Source organism: Chiloscyllium plagiosum, unplaced genomic scaffold (genome assembly GCF_037043375.1).
Source record: "Chiloscyllium plagiosum isolate Xiang-an unplaced genomic scaffold, Cpla_swu_hap1 HiC_scaffold_18, whole genome shotgun sequence".
NCBI classification, from domain to species: Eukaryota; Metazoa; Chordata; class Chondrichthyes; order Orectolobiformes; family Hemiscylliidae; genus Chiloscyllium; species Chiloscyllium plagiosum.
Genome location: NW_028270156.1, coordinates 49,965,818 through 49,977,897, shown reverse-complemented (window position 1 = coordinate 49,977,897; position 12,080 = coordinate 49,965,818). Strand labels below are relative to the sequence as shown.

Here is a 12,080-nt window from a genome sequence, read left to right as displayed (position 1 = left end):
GACACCAGTGCTACTATTAGTTTCAATGGGAAAAAGGCAGACAATGCTGACAGTTTCAACATCATTACCAGAGAAAATTGCAGGCCACTGTTTTATAAAAATGAATAATAATACTAGCATATTATGATTAAACATAACTCATCTTATTTTACATATTCTAATTTCAAATATTAGAACTTTATGTTGAAGGCTGTCTATGACTAAGTTATTATTGAAGAACTAATTCTGGATCTTGCTTCAGTCAGACTGATGCCGTTTACTTGTGTGGTTGTCTTTGGTTTCAGTTAAGTGAGCAAAGCTTATAACATCATGGGACTTAATCAAAGATAGTAATAAAGACACAGACTGCTACTTCCTCCATCTCTATCTGGATAGAACTCATGGATTAGGAGTGATAAGGAGTTCAACCCCTGTGAAGGTTGTCTGGTCAATACTCAAATTGAACTTGTATCGTGCCAGTGTTTCAGCTGCCTGGCTGGCTTAACTACTCGGATAGCATTCAATTCTATGAAACTTGCTTTGCCTGACCCTTCTTAAACCATTGTGTTTCTATAAAGAGTTACAGAAATATTAGTACATCCATTTGACCCACACTATATCAATTAGAGCATAGAAATGCTGAGCAGGGTGGTTAGACAGAAGATTGAGGTGTCTTGAATGGACTATAATACTAATCGCATTGTAAAGTTCATTTTCATTCTAAGTTTTCTTATGGTTTGGCAGATAGTCTTTCTGATAGTGACACTGGCTGGTTTACCCACCTTTCCAGTGTGTTGTGACTTGGTGATAGAATGAGAATCACCTTTGTTCTCCCAAATATTCTTTTTGCTTCTCACATCCCCAACCTTAATTTCCTGTAGAAACACAAAATAACAATTAGATTCCACTTATTATCCCATAGTGGGGACTTTAAACATCTACACCTAGGGTCATACATGTGCTTCCCATTGGCATTGACCAAACTATTTGAAATCTTGTTGGGAGGGGCAAAATAGATCCTATTCAAAAGGAAATGTATTCTATTTGTTGTGAACAATCTGGTGTCAATCTTCAATAAAAAAAATGCCAGTCATCCAGATGTTTTCAAATTTAAATGATCCACTTATCCTGCCTTTCTCAACTTTTTACAGTTATGACAATTATCATTTCTGATCACAATTTTGAAAAATGCTGATTACTTTGAATACCATATAAAGTGATTGATCAATCTGTGACAAGGTCACAAAAGTCTTTTGGTGATAATACTGCTGGGCTTTCTACATTGCAACTAAAATTGATACAAATAAAACTGTAATATTACTTTGCCAGAAATACTCTTGATGACTAAAATATTACACGTTTAAACTGCCAACTCACAAAAATTCTTGCAAATGTAGTCATTCAATGTAAAATTTCACATAAAATTGACTTTTTTTCTGATGAACAGCATCAAATGCCATGTAATTCCATAAAAAGAGAGAGAATATAAGGGCCACTACATTTTTCACTCTTTTCCAGTATTTTCCTTTGCTTGGGTATCTGTACTTTGAATCACTTTCATATAATGACAACCCCATTCCGTGTGGCTCCATAACTATTCTGATTAACTTTGATACCAAGGTAAGCTTTTAATAATATGCATAGAATAGTGAATAGTACAAGTTTTAGATATTGAGTCATCTTATTATTTCACAGGATTTCTCTCATTGTTCAGAACAAATAAAACATTGTGAAGGTCCGATGTGCTAAGTTAAAAGAAATAAGGAAATTTACTGAAAAAAAAGGCAAGTAACAGTCATAGATTATATTTTGTGCAGAACCTTTTGAATTATCTTCTTCTGTATAACTGATCAAAGGATACCTCTGTAAGTAGCAAGTTAACCCATTTAAGCAACTTTTACACAATAGCTATCTTAATAAACTTCTCATCATTGAGAGGACCTTTGTCAGTCTAACATATCTCTAGGAAGCTTCAAATGGCTTTTTCCTTTTTCTTTGAAGATTCAAACTGATCAGAACCTTTTGTCAAATTGACTTCCAGACTGAAATAGAACAGGTCTTTTTATAGCCTTGGAAGGAAACATTCTGAATTTTGACCATATGATTAAATGTTTAACTTTTTAAAAAATCAGTCATAAAGAAAAAGGAACAATTTCCATATTCTTTATGCAGATCTGATTTCCATTTTCAAGTGTCTTACTGATAATAGTAGCAGCTTTACAAAGGTAAGCCTGGTATCAGTTGTTAAATTCCAATTCATGTTCAGATTGTTCAAATACTGTCATTGCTTTTAAAAAAAAAGCCTTCAATCTAAAAACACTTGTTACAAAATGTTTAAAGCATTGAGATCTTGGGAATGATTGATATGGGACATCTGTATGACGGGGAGAACATGAGGAAATTAACTTGCTGGAATTATATACAAACAAATTGAACTACTCAAATTCTATAACCTAGAAATAAAAGAGATGGTCTGCTATTTAGGATTATAAACTGATGGGAAAATGGGAATAAATTTTGATCTTTGGGATTTCAAATTGAAAGGGCTAGGTTTATTAGTCAGCAGTGCAGTAATAGTGCCCAGAGAGAGCTGATCATATCTATGGCACAGATTTCCACTTTTGTTGAGTGTTGGAATCTGGCAACTAGTCAAGATCTCTAGTATTGAGCACTGCGATATAAAATTATTATTTTCAGGCCCAGTGAGGCTATGTAATGTAATATTAATCATAAAACAAGTTGCATCATTTTCAATGGTACTCAGCCAAACCTAGAGCATAAAAGCAAGTGTGACGCAGCGTTCTCAGGTGTGCACAACATTATACGTTCGACAGCAGGGTACAAATCAATGAAAGCACATTCTAAATTTCTCCTTGTGTGAAGACTACAGAAGTCACTGTCAATTTCAGAGGAGTAACGGCAGCAAACATGTCTGTGTCATGATCATTGCTGCTGCAAAATTTCCACAACTTCAACAACATTGTGAAAGGTCTATTAGATCCCATAATACCAGAGATAAAGTGATCAGTCTACACAAGGGCAGTCTGAAAGGAACACCCACTGCAGAAGACGAGCTGCAGAACATTTCACTAACACGTATGCCTTTTTAAACTTGGAGATTACTGCACCCTAGAAGGCATCCTAGCCTGATCCTGCAAAAGAAACTTAACCTTCTGGTAAGAAAAAACTACAAGTGACTAACTTTACAACCTGCTAAACATCTAGGTTAAGTAAAATGGGCAAAGAAATTGGCAAATGGGAGTATAATGTGGGAAAGTGTGAAGTTGTTCATTTTGGAAGGGAGAACAAAAGATCAGTATTATTTACGTGGAGAAAAGCTGTAGAAAGTTGCAACACAAAGGGACTTGGAGGTACTTGTAGATGAAACACAGAAAGCTAGCACACTGGTGCGGCAGGTAATCAAGGCGGCTAATGGAATGTTGCTCCTTTTATTACAAGGCGGTTGGAGGGAAGTTTGACTACAACTGTACAAGGTGCTGGTGATACCACATCTGAAATATTGAGAACAATTTTGGTCCTGCTATTTAAGGAAAGATGTCATTCCATTGCAGACAGTTCAGAAAAGGTTCACTACAATGACCCTTGGGATTGTCTTATGAGCAAAGGCTAAACAGGTTGGGACTGTACTCACTGGAGTTTGGAAGAATGATAGACAATCTCATTGAAATATATAGGATTACGGGCTTGAAAGCGTAAGTGCAGAACGTTTCCCCTCATGGGAGAATCTAGGACCAGAGGGCATAGACTCAGAATAAATGAGTGTCATTTGAAGATTGAGGTAAGGAGGAATTTCTACTCTTGTAGGGTTGTGTCTTTGGAGCTCCTTGTCACAGAGAACTATGGGGCTAGATGCCCTGTCTATATTTATGGTTGAGATAAATAGATTCTTGCTCAGTAGAGAGCTCAAGAGATGGAAAAGGCAGGAAAGTGGACATAAGGAACGTTGGATCAGCCATGATCCTATTGAATGGCAGAGCAGGCACAAGGGGCTGAATGACCTACTCCTGTTCCTATTCCTTATGGTCTTCTTATGGATATCCAAGGAATGCTGTATAATCTTGATAAGCGCAACTCCAGCTATTTAAAATCTACCATTTCACAGTGAAAACATTGCCTTGGGCCCGCAATGATGGTCTTTCCTATTGCAAACCAAACATGTGAATTATGAACAATGCTTAATTTTCCAATTTGCAAAAGTGCACTATTCTCTTGTACTGTATATTTTGCATCTGCATTTGCATGCATGAGTACCACAGCATTTATAAACTCTCAGAGTGAATTTGTGAATAAATATTCCTTCTTATTTAAACCTATGAAAAGCTTGCTGTTGTTATTTAAATACATCACACACACACACACACACACACACACACACACACACACACACACACACACACACACACACACACACACACACACACAGTGGCATAGTAGTAGTGTGATTGGATTAGAAATACAGAGGCACAGGAAACTGCTCTGGGGATCACGAGTTCACTCTGTACCATGGCAGATGGTGGAATTTGAACTCAGTTAACAAATCTGTTATATCAGGCTGGTCTCAGTGATGGTGGTCATGCCATTTATCATTGATTTTTGTTAAAAATAATCATTTGTTTATGAATGATCCTTCAGGGAAGGAAATGTGTGATCCTTATATGGTCTGGTCTACAACTGCTCTCTGAATTGGTCTGGCAAGCGATTCAGTTCAAGGACAATAAGGGACAGGCAACAAATGCTGGCCGTGCTGGGGACATCCCATGAAAGAATAAGGAAAAAATACACCTTCCTTTTGATAAAACACAGCAATTACAAGCAATGAGGACAAGTGTACCAGGATTCTAGTCTTCCAGTCCTGTCCACAACAGCTGGTCTTTCGTAAATGTTAAACCATAGAGTGACCCTGCAGTGAAGGCAATGTACATACTGAACCTTTTTGCAAGTTTGATTTATTTTGGTAAGGATGAAATTAATGCCACTGGTTTCAAAACAGAGGCAATATCTTTTTCAATGTTTTAAGCTGTAAAAAGTGAGGTAGATAATTTGCATTTTGTCAAATAACAAAGTCAATGTATTTGTGGATGCTGGCAATATTAAGAACTTTGCTATTTGATAGGTGCATTCCACATATTTCCGATCATGAATTATTCAAACACTTTGAAAGCGGGTATAAAATAACAGAACTATTAAAACCTGATTAAAACAAGCCAGAACACCAGACCATAAAATTCAGTTTCCATCTTGGGAGATGGAGAATTTCTTTAAGATTGCACTCTCTTTTCAGCAGATGTTGAGTAACAAAAAGAAAACAGATTGGACTTGCACTACTGGGAAGTAATACATATTTTGTTTTTATGCTTAAAAAAAACTGAGTGTCGTTGCAATGTTTTCCCCATATGATGAATGCAATCAATCTGTTGTTCGTAGTACTGATTCAGAAACAATTATGGTCAGGAGTCTTGTTGTTCTCACAAAACTTGTAATAGTTTCTTTAACCTGCATCCAAGCCTCATTTTACACCACCTCACTTGATGCAAAATATTGGCAAGATCTAGCAGTTCCTGGATTGTTCACCTACATGCTTAACTCATGCAAAGCAGCTTGAAAGTCACAAGCATCTGATTCCAAAGTAAGAACACTTAATAACAAATACTTCTTCAATTCTCTGCTTGAAGGCAGGTCTGACCTACAGCACCATGATTTCCACCACAGCTAGGATATGGAGCCTGACCACAAATTCACCCCAGCCAGAATGGGGATCAAACACACCACCACCACCATGCTTTTAACACCAATCTGACCCACATCGCTGCCTAGCTAACCAGCCCCACAAGAGAGTTTGGGTTGTTATCGCAATACACACAGACGCTGTAGTCTGGAGCTTTGTATAGTGATAGCAGAGTCTTCAATTTTCTACCCAGCACATGTTAACTAGGAGTCACCTGCCGCTTGTGTGTGCTGGATTGATTTCCAAGCTGATATTCACTCTGTTGGACTGAGTTCTGAAAGTATCTTCCTCAATTATCAAGTCTCAGAATGGAACTTGGCTGAAGCTCCTTGCTCAGAGGCAGTGAAGTTAGCCAACTGTACAAAAAGCCCTCATCATTAACTAACTAATCCATACTAAGACATGTATTCAAATATTTCTAATATATTTTACAAAATAAGAAGTGCTCTAGTCTATAAAGTGGTTAATAACCAATTCTCTCTCTCAGCTTTAATCTAAATATCTCAATTTAAAACTCAAGTAAAATGGGCTTTGTTATAAATCAGTTTCTAAATGTATGCTGTTATCCAGCCTGTAGGTAGTGCAGAGAGACATTAGGGGGTGCTATTGCCTTACAGCCTCAAACTTGTTTTTTTCTCTCTGTGGAAGTAATCATAGGTGGAATTACTTCTAATGTGGATAATTTATGTATAAGGCAACAATGAATGACTTATCTCCTTCCAGTGAAAAAGACAAGCATCAAATTTTGTATTCAAGGACAGTACTGTCCCCAGGAGGCTGAGATGTACTCCCTGAGTTTCAATGAACCTCATTTTTAGACCCAGATCACAATTTTCTGATTCAAGATCTACTTTTGCTTTAGGAAGCACAAACTTCCATCACCACTTTGATTCAAGATTGCCAGTAATTTCTTTAACGCTATCTTGAGGCGAATGGACTGAATTTTGATTTTAAGAATCCGGGTCAGTCATCAAGCATTTGCAGGTCAAGTGTAGTTCAGCCAGTTGCAGAGTAGAATTTCCTTGCCTTGTGCTTTACTTCAAACTTCAGGAGATTGCATACCAGCACAAATTTAGTCAGTTCCCATGCCAGCCAACCCTGGTGGTCACTTTGAATTACAGTCAATTTGTACTGAATTGTGGAAGATTTTTATGTTTTTAGTTGCTTGTCTCAAGGAGTCAAACTGGAGGAGCCTGAAGTTTATTTGCACAGGGCAGCTACAATCAGTCATTCTAGAGAGACAGCGAAAGAATAAGGAAACTACACTGCCACCACCATGAGTTGGATTCAATTGCAGATTTCATAGATAAAAGGGCAATTTTTAACTAATGATGACACAAAAAGCACAATTTCAAGTTGAGTTCAGTTTAGAACGATGAACTGCTTTGACTTTAATTTTGATTTTATCATGTCTTTTTCACCAGATATTCCACCAACTGTATTCAGAGTGTAGATGGGGACTGGGTTTGTACCTCACAATCATTATCATCGTGGGCTTGATTTTAATTTCACACTGGTGTCAGAGAGGAAGTTTCCATATTCCCTGTGAATTGGCTTGTAATTTTATTTTAATCAGAAAAAGTTAAGTGGCTTCCAGTCACAAAAACATCCTTTGACCACCACCTTCTGCTTCCTAACATTCAGCCATTTCAGGATCCCTTTTGCCAGATTTCTTTGGATCTCATGGGCACTTGTCTTTGCTATCTATCTCCTGTACAGGACCTGATCAAAAGCCTTGCTGACGTCCAAGCAGACTACATCAAATGTCTGTTTGTCTTTTACCTGTTAGTCCTCAAGTTCACAAAGGTGAGAGATGGTTGTATTGTTGTTCTTGTCCACTCACATCACAACATCAACTTTTATTTTTCCTTTAGTATCTATTCTTAAACATTACTGACAATACAGAGGAGCATCATTGCTGACACCAGTGTTTCAATTCAATTCAGAGCACCCAGTAAAGCAGATTCCGATACTAACTCATTTTCCTGCTCCTCATTATTGTCCAGTGATCCTCTTTAGTACTCTTAAATTGGAGCAACAATTGAACTTTTGAAGTTACACAGGGTTTATCTTCTCCCTGAAGGCTGTGACTCCTGATCCAGAGGAAAAAATAATTTGATCAAATGTCTTTCTTCCATGCAAAAGCTGGGTCAGCAATTATACAGGTTCCTCCTTCACAGACAGCAGTCCAGAAATCGTATTCTCACCACATGCCTACAATATGTGCACTGAACAGCAGGAGCTGAATCACCGCCTGTCAACCTCTTGCTGATGCTTTCCCGTTTCTCACCTACAATCGCTAAGGTCAGTGAGAGCTAGACACACTAGTTTTGATCCCAGCTGTGAATGGCATAATAATTTAAAAATAAGCATCTGGAAGAAGTTTTAATTTAGCAGATTGCAAATGGTGGCAAACATTTAGATGGCCCCATGCAGGCTACACTTGCAAATGATCTTTCTTTCCCTATTCCACAGGCAACAAAGGTTCACCCTTTTGCTGGTTATGAACTGTCTACAAACTGCCTTAAGAAAATTATCAAAACTATTTCCCTTGTGCTTGCTCGAGGAAGCTAATACTGTATCTTGGAATGGCGATGGCTGGTTGAGGTATGCTGCATTTTCTTTCCCTCCTATGGATGGTAACATCATGATGGGGAACAACACCATTAGAAAGCAGGCAGTGCCTTGGGTCCTGCTTATGGTAGGTCACAATATCTCCACTGTTTAACTCCAGAGGGATCAGAGAGAAGCTTGCAGATAGGTCTTAAAATGTTTATACCAAGAAGAAATTTAAATATTTAAAGCAACTCAAAGATGAATTAAATCTCTTTAGAATTTTATAGATTAATTTATATTTGGATGGGTTAGCTGTCAGGATCTTAGGGCACAGTCAAGCTGAGGAGGGATGGAGGACGTAGGGTGGGTGCAGGTAGTGATGTCTACACTTGACCAACTTGACTCAGAAAATGTCTGCCAAAAGCCCACATCAGGCTTGAGATTTCAATCTGATCTCAAATGACAATTACAAAGTTACATGAATAAATTATTTGCATTCAGTTTGAATAGAGTCCTGGAATATGTAATTGGGAGTCGTCAATCTGCCTTCTTGCCCTGATTGACTGGGAAACCCAGAAGTGGACTGGTCGTACCACAGCACTGAGAAAAGCCAGGGCAAAGTTGGTTACTTCACCATTCTGACCTAAAAATTCCATTCCAGCCAAGGTCAGGTATAATAACATGATGCCATTTATGTTTGAATTCAAGCTTGTGGTTGAGAACTTAATTCCACAAGTATATTTAATTAAAACATCCATCAGTCTCCACTCAAGATTCAACTCATTCACACACACTTCAATTTACAAAAATCCAAACTCAACTCCACATGAACAATGTAACAAATGTGATCTCAGTGTAAAGTCAGCATTCTTTTTCACATGTCATTTGGGTTAATCAGCACCTAGTTCTGTGTACAAATAGAATAGTGGGAACACTTAGCAACACACTGGGAGTTCTCAGTAAGAGGTCAGGCCTCCAGGTTGGAGTCAAAGGAAGATCTTTGTGGTTGTTTGACATCATCTCACTCCAGGGCATCTCCGCAGGAGTTCTTTAGGGTAGTGTCCTTAGCCCAAACTTCTTTAACTGTTTCGTCAATGGCCTTCCCTCCATCTTGAAGTCAATAGTGCGGATGTTTGCTGATGATTGCACAATGTTTGTTACAGCACTCACTACTGCTCATGTACTAAAGCAGTCCATGCCCAAATGTGGCAAGACCTGGACAAAATCCAGGGCTTGGGCTGACAAGTGGCAAGTAACATTTGCACCACACAAATGCCAAGCAATGACCTTCAACAAAAGAAAATATAACCACCACCCCTTGACATTCAATGACATTACCAAAATAAAAGTCCTCACTGTCAACATTTTGATGCTACATTTTACCTGAAAATAAACAATATTAGCTGTTTAAATAGCTACATGAGTTAAGTTAGAGACTGGGAATTCTGGAGCGAGTAATCAACTCTTGGCACCCATGGTTGTCCACCATCTACAGGGCACAAGTTGGGATTGTGGCAGAATGCTTCCCGCTTGCCTGTTAGAGTGCAGCTTCACCATCATTCAAGAAGTTCAACACCATCCAAGACAAAGGAGCTGACTGACATCATATCCACAAACTTTCACTTCCTCCACCATCGATGTTCAGTAGCAGCAATCGCACAAATTCATTAAGGCTCCTGAGGCAGCACCTTCCAAACCCGCAACTACTATAATTTAGAAGGACAAGGGCAGCAGATACATGAGAACACCATGTAACGCAATTTCCTCTTCAAGCCACTCACCACTCAAACTTAGAAACATATCACTATTTCTTCAGTGTAGCTTGGTCAAAATCCTGTAACTCACTCACTTATGGAATTATAGGTAAACCTACACCGATGGACTGTAGTGGTTCAAGAAGTCAGCACCACCTTCTCAAGGGAAATTAAGGACAGGCAATAAATGCTGGCCCAGCCCAGTGTCATCCATGTGCTGTTAAAAAAAAACACTCAAATTGCATTGGTCTCAGACAAAGTTATATGGTTGCTAAATCTAGGCTTAGTTTCCTCAGTCGAGGAGTAAACCTGTTCCTTGTATTAAACCACCACCTTACTGAAAACATGTACTGATAGCAGGCGAGGACAGGATGAAACCCGGCTGTTAAGCCAGGCCCTGTTTGACAATCACTATATACCCAAATTTTAATTCTGTGGTAGTTACTAAGTTTTGAGTGCGTTAAAATGTCACATTGATCCCAGTTAAAGAAATTGAATATTGAATGGTATTCAATACTCTTGGACCCATACCCTAGCAAGTACCAGCACGTTAACAGAAGGTAAGGAAGAATAATGTTGTTCAGTTTGCTTCTTACCCATACAGCAGGGGGGTATTTTCCAATAAATACATTTCTCCTCTCCCACAACAAGCTTCTCAAAGTGATAACGTGAAACATCAAAGCATTTACTAACCCAGAAAGAGGATTTTGCAGGGCTCTACACATTGTCTTAAAAAACCACACTGAATTTATTTCTAAAGAAAATATTTGTAAGGACTGAAAATGTTCCTGCAAAGATGTTAGATAGGATATCCTCAGGATATTTTACTGCAAAACCCCCAAGAAAGCTCAGTGAATAGAAAGGAATGCATTCTCAGCTCCAGGGAAACCAGCTCTCTGCTATTAAATTCGTCATACATGCCAAACTGACTACTTTTCAACAGGCTTTGCAGTTTGTTAAGGTACATCAGGAAAATTACCTTATCAGATAGCCAAGGGGCAGGATGGTTTTAAAAAAGGCATAGAAGATGCAGAAGGAGATAAATAGTCAGAACCAGAAGCTACCAAGAGGTACAAACAAATCCAAGGTTTGGAGAGAGCCTAAAGAAGAGAAAAAGAAGAACAAATAGACACAGGATGGAAAACAATATCTACTCAACGATTTAAGACCTTAATTATAATGGATAATCATTATAATTGCCTCCTTTTGCCAAGGAATGTAAGATGCTGAAAAGCACGTGCATTTAGTGCTTGGTTTGGCTCTTATAGATTGTCAGAAACCTAGCTCTAAAAGGTAGTCAGGAAGCAATCATAATCGCTATTTTTATGTTCACTGCTGTCAATGGAAAATCTGCATTAATTAGTAGGTTTTAATTCTGCTGTTTTTATATATATATGTTTACTCACTGCTCAATAAAATTCCAATCTCTCACCCACCCCCATGATTTCACCATAAAAAGAGAAATAAAGATTGGAAATCTGAACAATAAAAATTATGGAATGTATGTAGGAAGAGTAGACAGCTTAACATTTCATGCATATTATTACATTTATCTGATGAAAGGTCCATGTCATGTTGTTAGGTGTCGTGAGATTAATGCATATTTGTGGCATTCCTATTTGTACATAAATCATTTTTTCTATATGATATTCCTTTGACTCAAGTAAATCCTCAACAGCTATTCTTTGATTGTTAAATACAGATTTTCCATTCTTGATATATTGTGGCCTGAGACAATAGTGGACTTTGCAATTTCTTTAGCTGCTGTGTAGATACATTAAAGTGAACCCATGCAAAAATGAGTCCCACAATTTCTGAAAAATGATCTCATGGTGGTGTGTGATTATTCTTCAGCCATCAGCTGGCCCCATTGGATCCAAACAAATCACACCAGTACGTTGACACATTTGGCACTGCACAAGGTCATAACATCAATTCAATGGTAAATTATAGCAAAAATGATTTATCTTTTATAACATACTGACAGCTTGAGTGCATGTACAAGTCTCATTTTGTTCCTTTTGTGTTTTTCCCTTTTGCCTTGG

General features: G+C 38.0%; 1 protein-coding gene across 6 annotated transcripts in view; it reads right to left on the bottom strand.

The window, feature by feature from the left end:
- Window positions 1-12,080, bottom strand: part of lsp1a (lymphocyte specific protein 1 a) — a 335,791-nt gene that overhangs the window by 25,474 nt on the left and 298,237 nt on the right. For all 6 annotated transcript variants that reach the window (XM_043705980.2, XM_043705981.2, XM_043705982.2 and 3 more), the window contains one exon: window positions 762-854. In XM_043705980.2, the coding sequence (XP_043561915.2) occupies window positions 762-854 (93 nt within the window). The remainder of the gene's footprint in view (window positions 1-761; window positions 855-12,080) is intronic.